The sequence below is a fragment of the Phaenicophaeus curvirostris genome, chromosome Z (assembly GCF_032191515.1).
Source record: "Phaenicophaeus curvirostris isolate KB17595 chromosome Z, BPBGC_Pcur_1.0, whole genome shotgun sequence".
NCBI classification, from domain to species: domain Eukaryota; kingdom Metazoa; phylum Chordata; class Aves; order Cuculiformes; family Cuculidae; genus Phaenicophaeus; species Phaenicophaeus curvirostris.
In genome coordinates this window covers 65,923,595-65,949,136 of record NC_091431.1, presented here as the reverse complement: position 1 = coordinate 65,949,136, position 25,542 = coordinate 65,923,595, and the positions used below count along the sequence as shown (strand labels likewise).

Below are 25,542 nucleotides of genomic sequence, written 5' to 3'. Positions count from 1 at the left end.
TAACTTAGCAGAGGTAAGTTTGATTGTTGTTTTTAGACGGGCTTTTGGTGGCAGAGAGAGAGCGAATAACAGCTGATCCTTATTTTCTTTTGTTTCAAGCATGTTAATGGTACACTCCACTCCCTTATGGTGTGTGCATTTCACTTTAAGCTTGTGAACATAACCTTGCATCCTGCATGGCCAAACACAGCCATACGCCAATACTATATTTTTGATACCTTTCCTCACTATAACTCTGCCTTCTCTTTTTTCTGAAGGGTTAACGAGCAGAAGTAGGGAGGGTGACTTGCTGGAAATGAGCTTTTTCCATTTTGAAGACTATCATTAGTGTTGACTACTAAACATAAGCTGATGTGTTAAATGGAGCAATTTTCCCCCTATAAGTAGCAGTGTAATTGTTTATAAGCAGAGCTACTCTCCAGTTCTTCAGATTTTCCTGCTGAGTGCTTTTCATTAGTTTCTCTTGAACTAGTAGGTTTGTTACTTAAAAAAAAAATAAATCCAGAACCCTACAGTACTGATAAAGAATGCTGAGGAGATATTATTCCAGCTTAAATGTTTAAAAGTTTCTAGGAAAGAGCTCCTTTCCATAAAGGAATGTTTATGTTTTAGGTGGGTTTTTTTCGCAACAACTGTTTTGGTGGCAGCAAAGAACCTGAAATTTTGGATGTTGGGGAGTTCTTTTTGTTTATTTTAACTAAAAATGTCTTAATCTCCTTATTAGGAATGACTAAAGAGAAATAAACTCCTATGATAGGAGGTGGGACAGGAGGTTATGGAGGTGATCATTGGAATACCTTAGTACATTGAGAGAATTGGAAGTTATAACCAGCTACCAGATGGAGAAACATCCATAGCAGAAATAGCGGTTTTTTGTCATTCTTTAAAAACTAAATGCACCTCACTGTCCCAGCAAGGCAAACTTGAGAGAGCTGTGCCATTAACTGCTTTTATTTCATAGCCTTTGAAGATGCTGACAGTGCTGTGGATGATCGAGACAGTGACTATCGCAGTGAGACAAGTAACAGCATTCCTCCTCCGTACCACACGACTGCGCAGCCCAATGCCTCTGTGCACCAGTTCACTGTACCATCACGCCTCCAGCAGCAAGGGATCTTGAGGGATTCCTGTGCTGACTCCCTACAAAGTTATGATCTGGATTATCGGGAGCATGTGGCCATCAGGTGGGTGCTGTCTTCTGGCTAGCTTTTCTTTTCCCATTGGTTTTCCAGAGCAGACTCTGAAGGTGCCATGATGGCAGGTGAAGGTGGCTCAAGTGCTCTGACAAGCTTCTGGCATGAAAGTGTTAAAAGTTTTGTTAACACTAGGAATCTGCTGTGAACCAAGGAAAATAAGGCTGTGCCTTATACCAGATAAGGCAGTTCAGTGCATTACCTTTTAAAAGATACACTCAGTTCTGAGGCTATTTTTTCTTGATTGTACTTTCACCTTACTTTTTAAAGGCTAGGCCACTGGGTAATTGTTGGTCTCAGCCCAGCGGTCCAGCCTGTTCAGATCCCTTTGGAGCCTCCTGACCCTCCAGCAGATCCACACTTCCACCCAGCTTAGTGTCATCTGCAAACTTGCTAAGGGTGCACTCAATGCCTTCATCCAGGTCATTGATAAAGACATTGAACAGGGCTGGACCCAGCACTGAGCCCTGGGGAACCCCACTTGTAACTGGCCTCCAGCTGGAGTTAACTCCATTTCCCACCACTCTCTGGGCCCGGCCAGCCAACCAGTTTTCCACCCAGGAGAGCGTTTGCCTGTCCAGGCCAGAGGCTGACAGTTTACTAAGCAGAATGCTGTGAGAAACTGTGTCAAAGGTTTTACTGAAGTCCAAGGAGACCACATCCACAGCCTTTCCCTCTTCCAGTAAGTGGGTCTCCTTGTCATAGAAGGCTGGGTTTATGGGTTTATGGCTAAGGATAAATTTTACTCTTTTTGCCTTATGGTCTTTAATGGTTAAAGGTGAAGTTTAACGATAACATTTACTATTGTTACTGTTACTGAGACTTCAAGCAGCAGAGGCAGTGTGCCAACAAAATACGTTTACTGCAGTGTGACATGTCATTCTTAGTGGTCTTTCCCTAGTCCATTAAACGTCTTATATAAGCAAGTTATTCTCCTTCCCATGCTGTTGTGTACTGCTCATTTGCAGTGGTAAAATTGCTCAAGATCTTACAGAGAGTCTGGGAAGATGGGCTAGAGCTTTTTCTTTATGGAAAAGCAAAAGCCAAACAGTGTTATCGGGCCCTCAGGCTGTGGAAGCCAGAGTTGACTGGGTGTTTTTGCAGTTAGCCGACTTCTTGGAGTGGTGTTGACAGTACAAGGATGCACAGCTCACCTTGCTTGGAGGCAGGGACTCTAAACTTTTAACTGTGTCTAATAGATAAATGTGTACATAAGACCTCCCAAAGAAGCACTTCTGGTTTGAATTGTTAAAGAATACGAAGATGGAATATGTATGTATTTTCTGATTTCATGAAGGTATTGATAAGAAACAATTTGGCCTGATGAAGTTTGCTTATAAGCCAAGAGCTTTGTAGTCTCCTGTGATCTAAAATTACTTTCACTCCAGAAAAGCAAGTCTTAGAGTGGGATTGCTTCCCTGTGAGCTTCCCTGTTTCCTTGTGCGTTTTCCACATGCCTAGCAAGATTTTTTTGCTACATATTTAATCTTAAAACTTAGGAAGTGCATATAAGCTTTCCAAAGAAGATACACGGGTCTCCTTTCTTGCCAGAAAGGTATTTCTAATGAGAACTGTCTAACTAGATCTTAAATAAAGCTCAGTTGTAGCTGAGTATTGCAAAACACAGTTGTGTTTGACTTTTGCTTCTACCAGCTCTAAGGGTTGTGGAGCAGGCAGCCACCTGGTGAAACTGGTGTTCATGACAGACTGCATTGGTCATTGCTGAGGAAACAACAGATTGCAGGAGGCTGTCCTGGGCAGATCAAGACGAACCAGACAGGGTTCTGCTGGAACCTGTCTTGAATTGGACAGAAAGTTGTCTATGCCAAAATGCTTCAATTGAAAATGGCTGTGCTTACACCTGTTTTTTTTTTTTTTCCTAAAAAAATTTGGGTTTGGGAAAGTTTTGATCCTCTTTGTCAGCCATTACATGTGATTGTGTTCTTCTGATAGAAGGACCTGTATTTTGTTCCCCCTTCTCCTACGGATAGCAAGTATTATTCTTATTTGTCCTTGGAGCGTCTTTTGCAAGCAAAAAGTGTAGTAAGTGTTCTAAACTGTGGACGACAGGGTTCATTTAAAGTAATTACTATCTTTCCAGTTAGTGTAAGTTAGCTAATACCGGTGGGAATGAAGCACTAAACCAACAGCAGTGACAATGCAATGACCTGTTTCTCTTCTAGGGCTATCCCATCAGTATTCCTTATCAGGGTGCCTCAGGCAAGGCTCAAGGTGAAGACTCTTGTATTAGCAGTATCTATACAATGCCCACATGCCCTTTGCCCTTTCCCTTCTCTTGCCATGCTCATATGGGATCAGGGCGTGCATGCCCTTGTGCTCCATGGTTCTCAATGGTGAATGAAGGAGGCAAAGCTGCAATGCATCTTTAAATTTTTTTACGTCCAGTTTCTACCTGTTTATTTTTATGTAGGCTGGCCAGAACACTTCCTGTGAAATTCAGTTAAAGAAGTGGATTTCTTGCTACTAGCCTTTGGGTTGTTGAACAGTTGAGATAATCCTTGTGATCAAGGGCTAAGAATTAATCCCAAAATCCCAAGGGCCATTTACGTGGGTTTCTAGGAAGTTTTAGATTGTTTGACAGCAAAACACTAGCTGTTTTAATCCATTCTCCCAGGATGAACGTGTATAGATTGCTGGATCTATTTAGATGCATAATAAATGGGAAATACAGATCCTGAAAAGCATCTTAGGCTTACACTGGTCTACTGCCCATCACAATGTTTTGTTTTGCCTTCTGATTCAGTAGCACTTCTGAGGATCTTCATTTTGTGCTGGTAGAAGCCCCCCAATGGCATTAGTTGCAGTGAGAGTCCTCCCAGCAGAGAGGAGTGGTGGAACAGCTGGACCTCCTCCTGCTGATGGTGTGCAGAGTTCATATTTTGTCCCTGTCCTCACTTTCCTGGAGTCCAATGGCTCCTGGGACTGCATGCAGTCTCTGCTCTGTAGCCACTCTTCGGGGAAACAAAGTGCCTGTGTGCTTTATGGATACTGCTAAAACAAAGTCTGCAGCCTACAGTGACCGAAATGCATGCATAACATAGTGGAATGGTGGGCGTGGGCACTGTGTCTCGAAGTACTCCTGTTACTCTAATAAGTGACTTTTTTCAGCATGCCTAAAAAAGTAGCAGTAGAGTTACTGGTACAGCCAGGGCTGTGTGCCCTCACTTGATCACAAAAAGCTGTTTTCCTTCAAACAGGCGTTTCTGAATTTTGTGTAACTGTAGCTGGTGGAATATCATAACCCATGCTGCTTTTTTTGACTGTGTGATTGACATGTAATGGCAGTAGATTGGCAGGATTTCAGTTTTGTTATCTCTGGATGTTTCTGGTTTTAATTTTCCTTTATTTAATGCATGTTTTTTCGTTACTATTTTTTCCGTCCTTTCTAAAGCTTTTTTTAAACTGTTATTTTCCCCTTTCCTATTTTTTTTTGCTGCCTCTCTTCCTTTCCCTTCCACCCCCTTTATTTCTCATCTTAGACAAGGATCTCTAGCTAGAAATGAAAGAGTCAGGATCATTCCATTTAACTCTGAAGATGGAGAAGAAGAACAGGAGAGTAACTATGAAGAGCTAGGAAAACTGCTAATAGAGGAATTCTTAGAAAAGAGCCATAAAAATAGAAGTTGGCAAGAAACAACCAAAAAAAAGATGCATACTCTCTCAAGAGAAAATTTCAATCACTGTCAAAGATCAAGATGCTGCCGAAGTGTGTGTGTAGAGTCAGGGTCTGTAGATGTCCCTAGGTATCCTCAGGAATATGATACGATAGACAGGAGGAGGAAGAAGAAGCTGCGATACAATTTGGAGGACAGTAAACACATAAGCTGGCAAAATAATGAAGGTCTGCCATTTCCTGGGGAGAAAACTGTTTATTTCAACGGTGTGGCAACTAGATCTGAACCTGATGATGACTTCCCAGTATATGGTAGAACTGGAAGATATATCAGTAGCTCTGAAAGTAAGGGGCGGACATCTGCTTATCCTGTGCTGCGTCCGTACAAAAATGGCTTAATGGTTAAAAGTGGCAAGATGCTGAACAAGCAGGAGGTGAATGACAAGGGCTCACTTCACCTAAGTAACAGTGAAGATATGAAGCTTGTAGGGATGTCAGATAACACTTTTGTGCCTGTGGATGTCCTTGAGGAATTTGACAGCAGTGCTTCTGATGAGTTCCAGTACTCACCTGTTTCAGATGATGAAATGGAGGAACTGGCTACACTTTCACAAACGTGGTGTGATTCAGACATCAGCCATTTGAAAGACTTCTCTCTTAACTACCCTGCAAATCTGGACTCGCAGTTAAAGGCTGACTGTGATAAAAAACACAAGACTAAAGGAAGTAAGCATGGCCATCCCATGCAAGACTTATCACTGTCTCCTGTTGAAGAACCCAGCGAGGAATACATAGACACGATGGATGAACTTCAGTGTCTGGTAGAATCAGTTTCAGAATACTTGGCTGAAAAGGAGGAAGAAATCAGCAAATTTGGTACATTGCCAGAGACCAGAAAAAGTGTAGAGAGTGTGCCACTGAAGCAGAACAATGCTGATAATTTGGCAGAAAACAAGAAGTCTGAACAGCCCAAACATCCTTCTGCAGAGGAGAGCACCAAGAGCAAATCTGAATCTCTTCCAGACTTGTCAGGTGTGAAGAATACAGTGAATTCCTTGTTCAGCTCTTTCACTGAAAAGGTGGGGTCAAGCACAAAGCAGCTCACAGCTTCTGTTGAAAAGCTTGTTTCTTCTGCTCCAGAGAAGACAGAAACCAGAAACTCATCAGAAAGTGGAAGCTTGAATGTTTTTTCTAGTAAATCCAAAAGTGAGAGTTCATCTTCTGGAGTGACAGCAGATAATAAAGCTGACACCAAGTTCTCCATTCATTCTCTGCTGCCGTCCCAGGTGAGTGGTGATAAAAAAGCCCAGAACATGAACTCCAACAAGCCAGCAACCACAGAGATGGACAGTCATGCTTCCACACCACATCAATCACAAGAAACTACTGCTGGCAGCCAGCAAAACCAACATTCAGTTGTGAATTCTGTTCTGGGCATGTTTAATCCTTTAAAGATCTTCTCTGAGAAGGAGGTGCCAAAACAGGGAGTCATAAAAGAGGAACATACCAAGGAGGACAGCCATGCTGTGAAAGTTGATGAGACAGACAGAAGTGAAAGACTGTCTGGACAGACGGCAGCCAGGACCAGCAACAGCATTCCAGAGATACGGACAAGTGAGACTAGAAGTGAGCCAGAGGTAAACACAAATAGCACTTCTGTGTCTTCAATCTTTGGCAGGCTCACAAGCTCAGTTAGTTCCTTCAGTCTGAAAGCCAATTTTGATGGTCTCTTGGCTCCCAAGCAGCAGGATGTGCCACAGAAGCAGTCAGTCACCAATCAGCCAAATGCCACTGTGAAAGAATCTGCGCCTTCTGTCAGGGATCATCAACCTCCTGCAAATCGGCCAGGGGATCTGCCTCCTGCAAATCGCTCAGGGGAACCACATGCTACACGTCATGGACTGGAAACCAAACAAAACAGAGGTAATCTGGAACCTAATTCACACCTTCAAGATCAGGGTACAGCATCTGAAAGCTTTTTCAGTCCACTCAAAAAGTCTTTCAGTCAATTGTTGCTTCCTTCTGCTGAACAGGGGCAGACAGAAAGTACATCCAAGCATGCTAAAGGCCATAAGTCTGAGGAGGATATAAGACAAAATAGTTCATCAAATGAAGAACACTCATTTCCTTTTACTGGAAAACTTCCCTTTTTTAGCGGACTGGGTTTTTCAGAAAAGCAGGAACAAGGGAATGAGAAAGGAGGCTTTCTTCCATCATTATTTAAATTTTCTTCTGCAGAAAATCTAGGACCCTCACAAGATCAAAAGAATCATCAGAGTTCTAGAAGCATTTCTTTGCTTGCAGACAGAAAGAGTAGTCCAGAAAATGCCAACTCACTAAAATCTAGCTCTGTTCCGAATTTGTCAGACCGTAAGGAGGAGCTTGTACCAACAAAAAACAGGAATAAAGAAAAATTACCTAGTGCCCAAGTAAATGGAAAAATAGACCAAGAGAGTGCCTCTGCCACCTTTAAGGCTGCAGGAGAGCAGCAGAGAACTAAGAGTACACAGGAAGAACCTAGAAATGTAAAAGGAGGACTGACAAGAGAAGGACTAAATGCAGCAGACTTAAAAGACAGCTCATCTGAGTCCGTCTCTTCAGCCAGAGGGCCAGAAGCTGCAAGTGCAGATGATACGCAGAAGAAGCACACACCAGGTTTTCTTTCTGGGTTTCTTCGCATTTCTTCCAGTGAAAACACGGCCAATAATCCAGACTTGACTGCTAAAAATGAGAGTGATGGCCAGAAAAACACTTCTCCTGGATTATTTTCTGGCTTATTTAAATTTGCTTCAAGTGAAAACTTGTCTGAATGTAAGCAAGAGAAGGTGAAAACAAGCTCTCTGGGCTTCATGAAGCTTTTTGATAAAGGTGAGGATTCCAGCTCGGAAACAAAACCCAGCATCTCGGGAATGGCTTCTGACACTCAAAGCAGCACTGGAGAGAAGCAGGAAGCTTCCAGCTTCTTAAAAAATCTTGTGCCTAAATCAAAGGAGAAACTGGATAATGCAAAACAAACAGAGTCTTCCAAAACTACTGACCACCTGTCTAGTGCAAGAGTAAATAAAACGATGGTGCCCAATGTTCCCCACTGTGGGCAGCCTGTTCTTCCTGAAGCACTGAATTTTCAAGACAAGGTACAGGATTTATCTGGAAAGCCTGTAAATAGTAGGCATATCCCTTATCAGGATGCTGAATCTAGAGTTTTTACAACTCCTTCCAACAAAGGATCAAATGAATTTCTTAATTTGACAAATAAAAGCTATAACTGTACGGAACAGTACTCAGCTTATCAGGAAACAAAAAGCCATTCTAGCTTTGAATGGGAATATGAAATGGGGGAACTGGCTGACACTCATGAAATATCAGTACCAGTTTACTACGTATTAAATCAGAACCCTGCTCTGCCCCCTCAGTTCTTAGACTGGCCTGAAAATGACACGGTAGTGAATCTCTGTAAAAAGGATGGAAATGCAAACGTGATGGATTGGCAGACTAATGCAAATTTTGATGGACAGAGTTTGGATTTAAGTGTGATGTCTTATGAGTCATTTGACCAGTTGATGTTTCAAGATGTTTGTTCAGAAGAAAATGATGCATGGACTGCTAATTCTCTCAGTGAAAATTATAGTAACTTTCCACCATTTGAAAGAGATGGCAGCTACTTATTTGAAGACTTGCCCATGGATTTAAGCTACTCCTCTGGCTGTGATGGAACTATGTGGACCCTAATTGACCAGGAGACTTTAAGCATGGATGAGAGCTTTATGTACTCGTCCTATAGCCAAGAGTATCAGGAGTGGCTAATGATGCTTGAGCAGGGTATATGGTGGCCATCAGAGGATGGTGATTGTGGATACTATATGTACAGTGATAACCAGTATGTGTATTCACTGCTCACTGATCCCACTGGACAGTATGTCTATGTGTGCGCTCCTGAAACATATTCCTACTCAGACTGCTGGGATTATAATTTTCAGATGGATTCCATTCCAAGAGCTGTGCTAGAAGACAACACAATTGCTGTTTGTGGTTTTAAAGTCCCTCTTGGCAGTGAAGATGAGCTGTTTTGGATTGCTGAAGAAGAGTATTTAGATGATTATACAATCAATAAACCCCTGGATTTGTCAGTAGCTTTGCAGAGAAGTGATCAGCTAATGAACATGAATTTGGAGACTTTTTCACAAATGTTTGAAGAATCTATATATTATCAAAGGGAGCAGCCGCTAGACTTCTCAGGATATAAACTTCAAAAACTCAAAGTAGATTTTAGACCTGAGAAGGAAACTCTGAATTATTCAGAGGAGTCTCCGCAAACCCTTGATCTCAGAACACATTCCAGAGCAGCTTTCAATATATCACGGAGTAAAGAAGAGCACACCAAGGAATTAAATAAAGCTGTCCCCGTAACAACTACTGGGAGTGGGTCATCAGGATTCTTTGGTTTCCATCTGTTTCAATCTGCTCCTAAAGCTGAAGGGACTGTGGCACCTGCAGAAAGAGTAACAGAAACAAAAAAGACTGAGGAAGATAAGAAAACACCAGTGAACAAAGTTAGCTCTTTATTTTCTGCTTTGGGTGGACTAATTGGAAAGTCTTCAGGTCCCGACCATGAGACATCGGAAGATTCTGGCTTGAAGAGAACAGACACACAGTCAAAATCATCTGAAAATAAAACTGATGTTTTATCATCACTTGCAGCAGATAGAAAATTAGATGAGGCCCGAGCAGGTCAAAAGTTTCCTGTTACATCAGAACCAAGAAGAAATACTTCATTAGACCTTAATTTGGAGGCTGCTAGAAATGAAAAGCTGGAATTAAGTCAGAATGAAAACATTCATGTTAAGAAAACAGGATTAAGAAAATCTCCTTCTCAACTGAGCCAAACTGTTCTAGATGGCAGGCCCATACAAGAAGAGAGACCTGTTAAAGCAATACCAGCTTCCAAGTGTCTTGAAGGGCATGCAGGTGCTAATGAACCTAGCCAGTCACAGCCAAATCAGAGCCACCCATCCACTGAACCTGAGGAGACATTATTTAAAAGCGCTTTGAAATTGTTCAGTCTTGGAGAAGATTCTCCTGCGAGCTCAACTGCCAACAAACCCCAAGCTTCTGGATTTTTTGATTTCTTTAAAGCCCAAGTAAGCAAAGCACCACAGCCTCCACAAAATGTGGAAAGAAGTCCCAGTGATAAACCAGAAAAGGTGATACAGCCAGAACAGAAGGAAACCTCCAGCATCTCATCATTATTTGGATCTCTTGGAGATCTCTTCAAAGTGGATGCTGTTTCTTCTCAACCAACCTCAAGCACTTCGACTCTGCCAAAAACCAATAGCAGAACTGTGGCTGAGTCGAGACAACAAACTGAGAAGTCAAGGGGTCTTCAGAGTGCCAGTATGCCTTGTCTGTCCTCCACCCCTAAGAAAGGGATGAGAACAGAAGAGGTGAACAGGCAGGTCTCTCCTAGCCCAAGGGTGCAAATGGGACAGCAAAGCAAAAAAGCTGAGGAGGAGTCTCCTGAGAGTAAAAAAGCGCCTCCTGGAAATGCTTCAGAGCAGCCAGTGAGTGTAGGTCCCAAAGTAAGCCCGGTGAGTCAGTCAGCTGGGCAGAAAAGCAGCATACCAAAGCAACAGGGAGGAAGTCGTTTAGGAGGCACAGTTAATCAGGCAAATTCAAAGCCAGATCAGACACCTAAAGAGTCAGGTTTCAGTTTGCCATTCAGTTTCTCTGATATCGCTGCTGCGAAATCACAGCCAGCCCAGCCAGCCAGTAAGAGCATATTCTCCTTCTTCACTGGATCAGACGAACCAAAGCCTCCAGCACCTGCTGCTGCTGCGGCTAGTGGGAAGCCACAAGAAACAGAGGGGCTGTTTCGCCTGCCCTCCTTCTTCTCTGGCAGTCAGACTGCTGAGAAGAGCACACCTCAGAGAAGTACTAGCTTTAGCTTCTTCAATTTGACAACCTTTTTGGATGAAAAGCCACAACCTGCTCCAGGACGGGAGAATAATACAAAACCAGTTAAACCAGTGAACTCTAAGTCTCATATGAAGCAAAGTATTTCCACTGACTCTGGTGTCAAAACTAGCAGTTCTGCCAGACTCCGAGATACAGACGTTAAGAAAGAAGTTGATGATATTATCGCAGCAGTGACTGGCAAGCAAATGTCTAATAACCTCACGGTCCCAGAAAAAAAATCAGAAATACTGGCAGTGGAAAATGTAGAAAGTGTTGCTGAGGTAGCTGAAGAGAGCAACTTAGTGAAGCTTCCGCAAATGGATGACACTGCAATAACCAGTTCAGCTGCTTCTGGTCCTTGCCTCCAGGCTCCCAGTGTGCAGGAGGACTCTCCAGACTCACAGGCTATTTCTGTAGGGGTGGAAGATGGTTCTCTGGGTAGCACAGAGAAAATTGACAATGTTGTGTTTCCTATTGATAAAGAAGAGCCTTATCTGTCAAAAGAACAAGCATCTGAAGAGCAAGATACTAGCAAGGCCTTAGGTGATAAAATGGATTCCCAGACTCTAAATGACTTAAATATTGTGAGTGACATAAAAAAAGAAGTGGTCTCTGAAGAAGTATGTGTACAACCTGAGTTGCCAGAACGTGAATTACCCAAACAAACTCTTGGTGACAGGTTACAACAGCCACAAGGGCATTCCTCTCCTCAAATGCCAGCAGCATCTAATTTGCAAAACAAACCTAAAGAACCTGAAAGTGATAAATCAGTTCTGGATTCTTCAGTTGAAATGTTTTCAAGTTTCATGACGAAAATGAAACCGCCTAAGACATTATCTGGTTTCTTTTCCCAACCCCAAGCTACCACGCCTTCTCCTGCACAGAAGAAAAGCTCCTCTTTCTTCGGTTTCTCATCCCTCCCAAGTGGTCCAGCACCCACTTTCACAAATGATCTCTTTGGCATCTTCAAAGGTCCAAAAGAATCTCCAAAAGAGACACCTCCAAAATCCACCCCTAAACCTCAAAGCAGCAGTGTGAAAGGTGTCACTGAGCCTGTTCCAGCAAAAGATTCTATGGAGACAGAACATACAGCTGCATCCAGGGAGTCTAAAAGAGATGTCACAAGCTCTCCGAAGAAGGATGTATTACCTGTTTCAGTAGACAAGAACCTCACGGAAGAGCTGCCTATGAAAACAGAAGATGAGGAAAAGAAGAACTCAGAAACTTGTAGAGAGGAACCTTTGAGTATTACTTCAGCAACATCAGTGACTACTGAAAATCAAGCCCTCGAGGTTCTACACTCAGATAATGATGCACAACCGTCCAAAGTGGATAACAAGCCATGCCTGTCTGATTTCAGTAGCGCAGTTGATACAGTGCAGGCTGAGGCCACTGACCAGGCTGATGTCAATACCTGCAAAGTACATGTGGGGTCTTCACAGTTAACAGAGGAACAAGCTACTTCTACAGACAAGGCAACTGTTGACATCCTCCCGACTGATGGGCTTGAACTGGAAATGGTAGCTTCAGCTGCTGAGGAAGACACAAAACTTTCTGAGTTGGACAAGAGTGCTACACTTGAATCAGAGCCTGCTGTTCCAGAGGATCAGGCCAGTGCTGAAACTGATCAGCAGGATGTGATCAGTAGTAATGGTAAAGAACCCCCAGCTCCAGCTGATAAGCTCAGTGTTTCTCTGCTCCAGATGAATAAAGAGAAGTCAAGTGAGGCAGAACAGCAAACTGCTGAACCAGAGAAACATTCAGCAATTGTTGAGGTGCCTGCAGAAGGGGTTGCTTCCAAATGTGACTTGAAGAAACAGTGTAAACCTAATAGCATTCCTCCAGATGCACACAGTAGTAAACCAGTCTTTGAAATACCAAACATGCCCAGTTTGCCAAAATTCAGCTTTATGTCGTCTGCTGATAGTGGAAAGCCATTTGGGTCATTCTTCTCTCAGCAGCCACCTTCTGCTAATACAACAGGGGCAGATCAGGGCCTCATGTCCAGCTTTAAGAAACTTTCTTCAACTCTGTTTGAAGGAGGTGGTGAAGAAAAGGTGAGTAAGCCAGAGGGTGTCCAAGGAGCAGTATTTGGGAAAAAGCTAGATTTCTCCTTTCCCTGGCAAAAAGAAAACAAGGAGCCCTCTGCCAAGAGGGAGCCACATGTACCACCACAGGCTTTGTCAAAACCAGATGACAAGGTGTTAGGAACAGTCAGTTCAGGTGAAAACTCAAAATCTGCAGTCTCGGATCAACTGACTGATGCAAATATAGAAGTAAACTTGTCTTCAAAGCAGCCTGACACTGTAGACAATGAACTTTCTGAAGAACCATGTGGTGCAGGCGCTGTTGATGATACATCCAACAAAGAGCTGGGCGAGAAATTGGATAAAGAGTCAGAAAACCAGCAGAACGTGATTTCAGGTGAACTGCAGAAGGAAGATCAGGCAGAAGGGCACGGACCAGACAAGCCTGAACTGAAAGAGAACTCATCTGAGCTTGATTCTGCTCCTAATGGAGCAATGCTTCATCCTAGCACACAGGCTGCAGATCTGAATAGCATGGAACCACTGAATGAGAAAAGGCTAGTTACAAATGAGGCATAATAAATGGTTTCAAGGTTTTGACCATTTATAATGCAGCACTGCAGCAGTAGATACTGGTCTTGATGTCTGATGTTTGTAGCTCAGTCCCATCCCCTATTTGTTGTCAAATATTTGTAGTATTACTGGTAGCTGTCATAGAGGATGTAGCGAACTGCAGTTACTAGTTGTGTACAATTTTCTCATCTTTTCCCCCTCTTTTCTGTAAGCATAGTTGGATTTTCCATATTCTTATGCTGTGTTGCACTGAATGAAATGCTTTTAGTGCTGATTTCATTAGCCTTTCAGAAGTTATATTCCTTTGTGTGTTAATGATGCTGCATACAATTGACTTTGCTTTCTTTTTTAGTGATAATTATGTTGTATTTGCTAAGAAAAAAGTGACAGTAGGTAAAATGTATTGGAAAGAATGAGCATTTTGTTTTCAAAAATGCTTAAGGGTAAAGGATTTTAATTTTACATGGAAATTTAGCCTACTACTTATATATTATAGAACTAATTTCATATCATTGAAGATTTTAAAACATTGTCAGATATATCAGTGAAGGTATTCTAATGCTTGCTCTTCATAGAATCTGTGTGAAGGTTATTTCATGCAGTTAGGAAAGCTGCTAAAGAAAAGTATCAGTATTTCATGAGTCTGTGTTCAGTCCTGTGCGTGCTTGAAGTTACAGTTGCCCTCAAAAAATAAAACCAGAGTCTCGCTAAACTTATATCTCTGCATGATATAAGTCAAACTTTTGCCTCTGATCACACTGTTGCAATGCTGCACTGCCAAAACTTTTTATCTGGCTTCAGATTCTCCTAAGTGTGCAAGTGAGAGAAACAATAGTGGTACTTAATTATAGGCCATAGTTTTCCTGACTGCATGGGAAGTTTCTGTCCACTGTATTCTGTGTGAAGATTCTAGGAATTCAGTTCTGGAAGTGATGTCTTGAATCACAGAGACCATGCCACTGTGGCGTTGATATTTTATATAAATTAAAATCTTGAAAAAGCTCTGTTGGACTAAGACATCTGGCTTCCCTTTGAACAACTGCTCTACTTTTAAGTTGATAATCTTAACAACCTTAATCTTGACTGCAATGTATTTTATCATAAACATATAAGATATATAAAAATAAAATTAACTTTAAGTGTACTTCTTAAAAATAGTGGGCTTAAATGGTCATGGTAAAGACCTTAGCTGCAGTGAAACTGCACAAGACAGAAACACTTCCATTCTGAATCACATTATTTCCAGTATTAGTCCTGTCTGGTTATTAGAATATCTTCACTGGCCATTTCTAGCTGCTGTAAGATGAAGAATTTGTCAGTTGGTGCAAGAAAAAAACATTGGCATATATGTTCTGTATACTGGTAGAACGCTGGTGTACACTGGTGGGCTCTGTGAGAAGTATTTTTACTGCCTGCCAAAGTTTTGAAGTTCATAGTCTAGATGTATATAGGGGAGAATAATAGTTAAATATGACTTCATAACATGTCTTTTCAGTAATATTTAGTGTCTCAGTTTGTTAGACATGTAGATTGCTGTGTGTTTCTCTAAGGCACTGCTTTTTCTGATGGTCTTTCTTGTTCTCTCATAGTCCTGCTGACAGTAGTAGATATGGCTCCTCTTGTAATGTCAGCCAGGGAAGCTCTCACCTAAGTGAGCTGGACCATTCTCATGAAAGTGCCCATGGCTCTGAGCAAGAAGATGATCACCAGGAAAGAATGTCGAATCATTCCTACCACAGTTCAGGCAGCTACCAGAAGGATGGACAGGTATCACTCAGGGAGCAAGAGGAGCCTCATGGCAAAGGAGAGGTCTTCGAGACAGAGGAGAAACATGCAGACCGTTCTGCAGTTAATTTACCTCTGGAACTTGAGAAGCCCAAGGATGTTGATGCAGGAACCCAAGTGAGGTAGGTGAAACTATTACTGAGTTATTGTCAACTAATTCAAAGTGGATTCCTCTCTTTGCTGTCTTCCCAACCTCAAGCTACTGCACCTAACTTGATGTTGCTGATCTGTGAAACATCTATATGTGCTCGTTATTTATGAGACATTGTCTAAGCTTAAACTATCTTTGCTCTGTATGTATGTAAAAAGGAAAGACTGCTGGTTCCTTGAAGCTCCTTTGATGTCCATTTTGCCAGCAGTGTGCGCTCGCAGCCCAGACGGCCAACTGTATCCTGGGCTGCATCAAAAGAAGCATGGCCAGCATGTCAAGGGAGGTGATTCTGCCCCTTTGTTTCTCCCTTGTGAGACCTCATCTGGAGTATTGTGTCCAGTTCTGGAATCCTTAACATAATAAAGATATGGAACTGTTGGAGCGGGTCCAGAGGAGGGCTACAAAAGTGATCAGGGGTCTGGAGCACCTCCCATACGAGGACAGGCCGAGAGAGTTGGGCTTGTTCAGCCTGGAGAAGAGAAGGCTGTGGGGAGACCTTAGAGCAGCTTCCAGGGATGCTGAAAGGGGCTACAAGAAAGCTGAGGAGGGACTGTTCACAAAGGCTTGTAGTGATAGAACTAGGGGGAACGTGTATGAACAGGAGAGGGGCAGATTTAGGCTTGATATTAGGAAGAAGCCCAGGGAAGCTGTGGCTGCCCCATCCCTGGAGGTGTTCAAGGCCAGGCTGGATGGGGTCTTGGTCAGCCTTATCCAGTGGGAGGTGTCCATGCCCATGACAGGAGTTGGAACTAGATTATCTTTAAAGTCCCTTCCAACCCAAACTATTCTATGATTCTATGATTCTGTATTTCCCATTTCTGGTTTGATGAATGTAGTCTGGCCCAAAGATAGCTGCTTCCATTGCTCATGTGTGATTAAGCTTACATGTGAGCAACCAAGAAACTACTTGTAGTCACAGTTACAGCTTCAGTAGTTCCTATCTTGTGTAGTAGGCTACTGCAATTAGAGTTAGTGTTTATGTAGTTGTAGGTTGTAGAGTTACAATATGAATAGACATGTTGCTCTGACTCACTGCGGCAACTTTTCTTGTCCTTGTGTTTGGGCTTTCCAAGCTGTCAGCAGCATTGAAAACAGTCTCCAAAAGTATTTCAGCTAGGTTTGGGGGAGTAATGCACTGGGGGTTTGTTCAGATTTTACAGAATTTAAAATGCACTGCTTTGGGAGTTGCTATATTTGCAGCCCCTAGTGTGGATGTCGTTATGCTTTTGTAAGTATGAGGGGTTGTTTTCATCTGGTTCAGTTAGATGCATAGAAAGTTGTCTGCCTGTCTGTTCCGTTTGGCGGGTACAGCTTGTGTCACTGTGCTTTTGAGACAGAATTAGTGACAGCAGTTCATGTGTAGGCAACCCTTACGCTAAAGATGAAAAAAGGAAAACAAGACTAGAAAAAAGTGTTAAACTGTTTTTTAACTCTGACTCACTTCCGTCTTCTCCTTACATAGCAGCAGGAGTCTTGTCCCGGAATGGCTGGCCTATATTTGTTTACAGCGAAGGTTATTCACATAGTCTGTTTCAGGCTAATTAGGCATCTGACTTCGATACTCCTCCATCACTGGCTCCCTTTCTCTCCACTCTCTGGCAGTGCTTTCCTGTCTCCAAGGAGTATGCATGGAACTGAGCTCAGAACATTGATTCTTAGGGTTGCACCTGAGCTAGATCTCTAGCGAGGATGCATGTTGCTCTCAGCTACGATTTTTTTTATACTGTCAGCAGTGCAGGGTGCTTTGCAGACTGGGAAAGGTGTTTGTTTTGGTGATTTGCACCTCAGCAACACAAAAAAGCAGAAATGTAACCAGAGGCCCAGTGCATCCTGAGGCTAGGGAGTGTGAAATATGCAGTGAGGATCTGAGATGAAGCACTGTTGCCAGATGCATGTTTCCTCTTGAAAAGCTGTAGAAAAAGAGGGAGAAAGGTGCAGTGAATGGGAAAAAACACAGCTGAGCCCTATTGCCAGTATTTCTGTGGAAGATGAGCTGTAGATTTGTAGCAGCAGGAGTGAGTAGGAAGAGGCGGTGATTAGAATGGACGTGCATCAAGCATAGGGATGGAAAATCTTCCATCTTTATCTGTGTGCAGTTATGGTACCAATGTGTTGAACTGGCTTGATCAGGTGTTGATCAGACTGCTTTCCTGATGTTCTGACTGGCATTATCTTACTCCTGGGGCTGGATTGTAGCCTAGCTTGTATCTTTTGGTTCCTCAGTTCCCCAGGCGGTTCCTACGTGTAAGGAGACCTCTGCTTTAGCCTCTCACTTCTCAGAGCATGTGCAGGGCTCTGTTGACTGGAGCCTGTTGGTTACTTCAGCTTCCAGAGCTGAAGCTGTGATTACACTGTGTAACACTGAATCATTGACGCTACAAGTGAGTGTTTTTCTTACAGTGATTTTCTGTTTCTTGCCTTTAAGCTACCATGGTGACATCGAACAGCCACCATTTCCTCCAGCAAGAGCCCATTGGATTAGAGCCATTAGCAAAGTCCGACTGCGGCTTCAAGAGGTAGGATGAAGTATTGCTTCGCTCCTTCTCTGTGCTGCCTGGGTTTTAGATCTGTGGCTCACAGTTTCATTTCTTCCTTGTAAGGCACCTCGTATAGTGCTGGTGTTTTGTAGACAACAGTCTAATCAATTGTATTGTGTAGGACTGCAGCATATTGTGATGAGCTATCTAATTCTGCCAAAGATTTTGAACATCATTGTGTGGTACTGGAGAGGAATATCAGAAAAGATGCAGAAGCAGAGAAATTAGCTCTGAACTTGTAAATAGTGATAATGATATCTGGGATTAAATGGTTTGTATTAAACTATTTGAAATGAAGACTTTTTCTAAAGGCAATTTGAGGATAGCTTGTTAGCTTTAGTAGGAGTTATCGGTATTATTTGTCGTGTGAAAATGTTCCTTGGGAAACTTTACATCAAATATTTTTATATATACTAATTGAAAGTGGGTGTATAATAAGTCTTGGTATTTCCATCTCATGAGAGTAAGACTTAAAAATAAATAATCTTGATTTGGGAAGTCAAAAGGAAAAGGTTGTGACATTTTCTTCAACAGTATAAACACTCTTGTTTTAGAAAACAGCGATTAAGGCCCGAAAAGTGGTTTTTTTTTAAAAAAAAGTCTCCTACTTTCATCCATCTGTATGCCCACAGAAAGATAACATATGGTGTTCATATTCTATAGATGATAAACTATTGCCTACTACCCAAAGTGCAGAGTTAATATATTTAATTTAGAAATACTACTTTGGTCTATAGCTCTCTTCTTTTGTTTTTATAAGAAATTATTTTACAGTATGTATCTGTCAGGATTTTCTTTCTCTTCTGGATTTGTTGCACATTTTAAGGGAAACAAGGTTTAGCGGTTTTTTTTGGTGCCTGGGGAGGCATCTCAAATGTCATAGCACAAATCGTTTTTTCCTTGGCTTATCTGGATTGTAAATTCTTTCCCATCTAACAAATTACTGTGCTACTTCACTTCTGAACAGAAGGGGTTTGGGTCAAAACTGTCAGTATGATGTGGAAAGAGACATGTAAGAACACCGTTAGTATCTAAGAAGAAAATAAACTTCTGTGATCTTGTAGAGCATGCAAGTAAAGCAGTTCTGTGCCTTATGGAAAATGAGTGCACAAACATACTAGGAGGTATAAGAGATTCAGTAGTGCCTTTTCATGGATCAATCTCTCGCTCTCTTCTTTTTTTCTGAGAGAGAAGAATGTCCCTGAAGTGATTCAGCACCAATCTTTGTGTTTCTGCTGAATTGGAAGGAAGACATGCTTTGAGATGACCGTAGAAGTACTGGCTTAGTTATGGTAGCAAAATGTAATGATTTGCTTTGCCTTGATTACTCCTAACAACTATTGATGCAAAATTCCCTTAAGACAAAAAGAGGTATGAATTAGAGCTTTCCAGCAGCCTGCTCCAGGGCTTAGCTGTTTTTACGGTCCAAAGGTGTTTCCTACCCTCTGCTCTGGATCTCTCTTGTGTATAAATCCATTTCTCATGCTTAGGACAAGGAACAAGGAAGGAGAATTGTTTCTCTTTCTCTCTGGAATAGTGAACGGCTGCTGCAAAGAGAGGACGAAACCTCGCTTGGTCTTCTCATGTTGACCCTTTTTCCTTTAGCCTTTTCTTGTGAGGTTTTTTTTAGGCACTCCGTAATCAGACTGCAGTTTTTTTTCCTTCTCCTTTCTTTCATTTTCCTGAAGTGCTTTATCCAGTGCTGGATGTAGAAACCCAACCGAGAGCATGCTTATGTGCACTACAGAGCAATAAAGACTTTGTTCTCCAGGATGTTGATCCTGATATCCCAAGATACCAGCCATCCTGCTGTGATGGTGCCTTTCAATCGCAGGCTAACACTGATGTGTAGTTAGCCTCTTATCCTTTCCAGAGCTGAGGTTTCTTCTGAAGAAGTGCTTTGTCAGTTGTTCCCCAGCCTATATTTGTGTTGGATTACAGCTGAGTATGGCTTTGCACTTGTTCTCACAGAACTGGTTTTTTTCACTCTTTAAGCACATTTCTGTCTGCCTCTTCCTAATCTGTTATGCCTACAAATCTTTCAAGTTGTGTATGAAAAAGTTGTGTAGTACCAAAGCTGCCAGGCTGTGTGCTACCAGAGCTGCCTGAGGGACCCTGCTTAATGCATTCTTTGAGGTTGGCTACCCTGAGTATATTTTTTTCCAGAGTGTTTGCATTAATTTTAGGAGTTTCATCCAGACCTCAGGATATAAAACTTCTACTGTTCTTGTTCTACGCCTAAGACTAATTTCTGTTGTCATAGAAGGAAGCTAAATGCATTTGACACAGTTCTACTCTTGATGAAACGATGCTTGCTGTTATTTCTGCCCTTTTTATGTTCTAGAAGATTTGCAAATAATTTGATTATTTGTTCCAGTCTTCAATTCCCAGAAGGGGGGGGAAAAGTCAAGTTAGTGCTTTCATTATTATCCAAGTCTTCCTCTTTCTTTTTTTTAAGCATAAATGTTTGTTTTGCCCTTTTAAAATCTTCAGATGTGCTGCCTGTTTTTCAAGGTTTTAGCGCTTTGTGATTGTCAGTGTTGCAACCTGGTACCTGAGGATGAAGCTTTATCAGGACCAGCTGTCTTAGAAATAACACCCTTACCTGTTTGCTTTCAAATTTGTTTTCCTTTACTGCAGCCTGTTTTCTTATAACTTGCTGAACTTCTTTTTTTCTCCTTTTTAAAAATAAAAGCCAACAATCTTAATTCTGTCATCTGCCTGAGTGTGGTTGTCCCTGTCAGTGAACACCTGAAGCAATTAAGGCATCAAATGTTCCAGCCTCCTTACTGCTGCCTGATGATAGCATTGTCTTCTTATGAGTAGCAGCTATGCATTCTTTGTCGTGTTGTGTATTCACTTCTAGATGTTTAATTTTGTGTTTCATCCTGTTGATTTCATTCTTATGCAGTCATGCTTGTCCTTAAAATCTTCCTGAAGAGGTATCTGTAGTTTGAGGTTTAAGCTCTCTGAAGAGGTGAATGAGTCCCTGATTTTATGTCCTTTCCTTCCTTTTCACTGAGATAGCCTGCAACTTTTGTCTTTTCATACTGTTTAATTTACTATTAACTATGAACTCCCTGGACCTTTAAGCCTGTTTCTCATGAGCTCAAAATACTGATTTTCTGAGCTTTTATTAGTTGGTGTGCTTGAGTTATATAGTGTTTTTCTCGCTTGTCTGATTCCTTTCCTTCTAAGGTAGCGGGAAGAGTCACAGTTTTCTTGGGTGCATGTGCATTCTCGTTTCTCTCTGTATTTTTGCTCAAATCTAGAAGAACATCTCCTGCTAGCTCGTTTCTGTACCTTCTGCATCATCAGCTCCTTCCTAGATCTTGTTTGAAAGTCAGTGATGCAAACACAGGCTACTTGGATTAAGTATCAGGATTTTAAACATCCCTGTGGTGATAATCTAACCAGGTGCTTCTGTTGGTAGTTAGAAAAGGTCATGTCTTGTTGCTCTGATCACTCTATTAACACAGTCCTACCTTCCATTATTACCTAGAAACTATTAAGAGGGCTACCCTTGTGTTTTATTCCAGCACTTAGAGCAGCTGCTTATGTCTCTAATGTTCAAACTGAGATCTCCAGCTCTTTTCCATATTCCACTTCCTCAATGTGCAACATAATTTAATTAATACACATGGAGCTCCAGCTCGTGGATGCAAACTGCTGGATTCATCTCTCACAGACTGCTGAAATAGTTTGTATGACTCTTAATTGTTAATGGTCTGGCTGAAATTTGAAAGGGGGAAAAAAAAACAGTCACTCAAGAAGTTTCCATATGCGATGCAATTATAAATCCCCTGAGCAATTCAGCCTCCTACCTGGGAAGAGATTAATATTCATGTGAATAATATACATGCATCCTACAGCACCGTGAGTCAGAGAAATGTAGTATTTTAATTAAGACTTGACAGTTATGAAATGGCACAGATATTTGTAACTGTGCATGTTGAAAAAGCTTTGTGGTAACATGCATGTTTTTTTCTTTGCTTCTGCTGTTTTGCTTATTCTCTTTCTTTGTTTGTGAAGAGGAAGCATAATTATGCCAGAATCAAACTAGGGTTTTCAACCCTGAAAGGAATGACTCAATAATTCTCACTTTCACACTTAGAACTTTGTCTACAAAGAGGAATTAATTGATAGCTTGTCTGCTGCAGTACCTCTGTGGGAGCATCTTTTCCAGAAGAAGAACAAACATGTATCCATTGTATGTTCAACTCACAACTGCCATTAACTTAAATAGTTTTCAGCTAGGGACATGGCTGTGTCACTGTTAAAATTACACACATTTGAATCACAGTTTTGTAAACTGAAGAACTAGCAGACTGCAGAAGAGCAAAAATTCTGTCAAATCGTGGAATTGCCCTTCTTACCGATTCTTTCAGGTGATACAAGAGAGTATGAGATTTTATAGTGGATTTGTTTATGGGGAGAAGTCTTATGCAAAATTTTACTCTTTTATGTCAGGAGATTAAATACATCAATTTACTTGATTTCATTTCAAAACCAAAGGCATCAGAGCAGTATTTCCTCTTTGTTTTTTCTTCTTCTTGATTCCATTTTATACCGATTATTTTGATTTTAATTTCTATCTTTCCCTGTTAATTATTTTGTTCTTTTTGACTGCTGTGTAGTGAGATCATTTACTGAGATGGCAGACGTAGTTCATGACATTGGTTTTCTGGTATATGAGAAGCTTCTGCAGCGAGGAGTGACTGTTCTCCTCCAGTTGTACAGGTACCCACTACTATTCTTGGTCGTGTTTTTCCATGCCCCATAGCTTCCTAGTCAGCACTTCTTATCAAGTACCTGCAAATATTTAAGAACCACCAGGGTCTCACTTTTAAAAGTCCTGATCTGGAGAGGGAGTTGTATCAGTGATTTTTGGAATGCAAAGTTTTATTTTGAGAGAGCAAGATGCTTGTGTGAGCCAGCACAATCCCCTCCTCAGGTAGCTGCGGGGTGCCCTGAGGAGTCCTTTCTGGACTTCCACTACAGTGAGGAGACCAGCAAGGTGCTCACTGGTGCCAGTTTTGGTTATTAATTTGTAAGATTCTGGCCTGCTTCGACTCCCCACGTGTGAATCCAGGCCCTCAGGTCAGTTAAACTATGCACTGTACACCAGCCCAGATGGCTAGTATAGGGCATACCTGCTTCAAGTCAGCCTCCAAAGAATTAGAAACTGTCTTTTTCCACCTCTCATGAACTGTGCAGTCCATGCAGTGGTTTACTTTTGGCATTTTATTTCCCTACAGCTTTGTTGCCTAGGTGTCTTTTTATCAGTCCTGTGAAGATGAGTAAGCGCTGCATTTTCAAAGCCTCCTACACAGTGGCAAAGCAGCAAACTGAAGCACCGTGACTCTAACAGAGAGTTACTAGAAACTTCTCTTTGTACAGAAAACCTAAATCTCCGTTTAAATGTCTTCCTCCTTTTCTGCCTATTGTGCTTATGAAAGTTGTCTCTGACCTCCACCAAAATACCAACATTGCTGATGATACGTCCCAGGCTGGCTGTAGTGCAGACTATCTGTTGTCAGGCAGCTGAGCTCACAATGGCAGTCAAATGCTTTCTGCATACCATATCATAAAACTCATATACGACTTCCAGATCCTTTAAGGGATCACAACAGTAATTATTTAGAAAGCATTTAAATACAGAAGTAAGGGAGATCATCTACTATCTCACAGCATCATAATCTTACTTCCATGACTTGCATCTGAGTTTTCTGATTGGCAGGTCTTGTGGGACTCCTCAAAGCCCACATGGGTTTCCCAAGGCAGCTTTTAGTGCAGGGTGATTCCCTGGTGCTGGAACAACCTGTGTCAGTTGTCTTTTATCGTTGCATTTCTATGAGGGAAGGTTCCACTGACACGTTGTACTCAGAGGAGGAAAAGCCTCTTTCATCTCCGAGTGTCTTAAATAAGATATCTGCATATTCACATCTGTTTGGAATAAAATGCTTGTTTGTTTATCCTTACTGAGATTCCCTCAGACCTGCTATCAGTTTTTAACCTGCTTTACAATTAATGTAATGGTACAGCAAAGAGATAATTATTTGTATATGCACACAAGAAAATAATGTCATGCCTTCATTAGCTAGTGATGTGATTTTTGAGTAGCTTTTTCATAACCTTGTCTTCAGTGAGAAAAGTCAGCAGGCTTGCCCTTTTTAGAGCAGTTTGGCTAAAATGAAGAGAAATGCTTTCATGTGGAGCAGCATGCTGGTCGGAAATGCTTTTCATAATGACCACAGCAGCTAGGAATCTGTACACTTGCTAAAAGGATTTTCTTCAAGCTTCTCTGACAATGTACTGTCACTCAGCTTCTGTTCACCTCTGCTAAGCACCAGTTTTGGTGTTGATGGGCTATATTCCACAGCACACAGGACATCTGTCATCTGTCCAAGTCAGTGATATCACAGTTCTCCATACCTTCCTGTTGCTGGTCAGAAAAAACACAAGTGAACTTGGGGAGTTTCCTTAGGTGTAACAGGTCTTTGCAGAATGGACAGCTAAGTTTCCTATAATGCCATTTTACTGGAGCAAGTTGCCCAAAGAGCTAGTGGATGCCCTGTCCCTGGAAGCATTCAAGGTCGCCTTGGGGAGGGTTCTGAGCAGCCTGATCCAGTTGAAGATGTCCCTGTTCACTGCAGGGGCTTGGACTGGATGAACATTAAAGGTCCCTTCTAATCTGAACTGTTCTATGATTTTTCACTGCAAGCCTCCTGTGGACTTCCAAGGGGTAGCCTCCACATGGAGGCAAAGAATCCTGACATGTTTCTCTGCCTGTAGTAGTGTTTGGGACTACAGCTTTGCTTCTCTAGTTTTGAACTGTAAACTCTGTACATCTGAAAGTCAAAATTCTTAAGAATGGCAATTCAAAACTATTTCCTTTTCTTTTGCTGTCTGTTCCATTGATTTTCTTAAAAAGAAAGGGAAGGTGTTTGTATAGCATCTGGGATGTAGTTTGCAAACATGGGATGTTCCACAAGTAGGTGCATCTTTTACTTTGTGCCAGCACTGCATGTGAAGGTCAAGTAATCCAGTTTGGCTGAGCTCTGTGCTTCTGCTCTCTGACTTGTAAGGTCATAATGACTGTACTGGGATGCATGTGAATAATCTGCCATTGTATCTCTTTTTTTTTCTGTTTTCTTTCACTTGAAACACTTCATATGTGAGTGTTTGACTTGTGAAGCTGGATGAGAAGCAGCTGCTGCTTTTACAAAGCGTGAAGGTTTTAGTGAGTAGGGGTTTAGACTTTCTGGCTTAGACTTTTTGAGGTTGATTGGGATGTGACAGGTAGGAGACCCCTCTGTGGAAGAGCCAGCACTTTAAGCTATAATGTATCTAAAATAAAGGGGGAACAGGACTCCGGTTCCTTACCTTAACTGAACGATACTAAGATTTTAACCTGGTTTCCCATATTTTAGTAGTGTGCGTTGATGGATGAAAATGGTGACCTCGTATCAACAGACAAGGAGAAGGCTGAGGTATTCAACTTTTTTTGCCTCATTCTTCTCACTCCTCCTGGGTCAACGGACAAGATGGGGATTGGGGGTGTAAACCCCCTCCCACAATAGAGGAGGATCAGGTTCATGAACACCTGAGGAACCTGAACATATAGAGGTCTATGGGACCTGATGATATGCATCCCAGAGTCCTGAGGAAGTTGGCAAGTGTGGTTGCC

General features: G+C 41.9%; 2 protein-coding genes across 11 annotated transcripts in view; both read left to right on the top strand.

The window, feature by feature from the left end:
- UNC13B (unc-13 homolog B) overlaps positions 1-25,542 on the top strand; it is a 229,945-nt gene that overhangs the window by 67,977 nt on the left and 136,426 nt on the right. For all 10 annotated transcript variants that reach the window (XM_069880897.1, XM_069880903.1, XM_069880900.1 and 7 more), the window contains 3 exons: positions 962-1,184; positions 14,969-15,286; positions 17,741-17,831. In XM_069880897.1, the coding sequence (XP_069736998.1) occupies positions 962-1,184; positions 14,969-15,286; positions 17,741-17,831 (632 nt within the window). The remainder of the gene's footprint in view (positions 1-961; positions 1,185-14,968; positions 15,287-17,740; positions 17,832-25,542) is intronic.
- LOC138733468 (microtubule-associated protein futsch-like) lies at positions 4,863-13,385 on the top strand. The gene has a single exon (XM_069880657.1). It carries the CDS (start codon positions 4,863-4,865, stop codon positions 13,383-13,385), a length of 8,523 nt encoding a protein of 2,840 aa, XP_069736758.1.

What these genes read in the sequence shown, in the direction of transcription:
- LOC138733468 (XM_069880657.1), top strand. Translation starts at nt 4,863, where the DNA reads ATGCATACTCTCTCAAGAGAAAATTTCAATCACTGTCAAAGATCAAGA.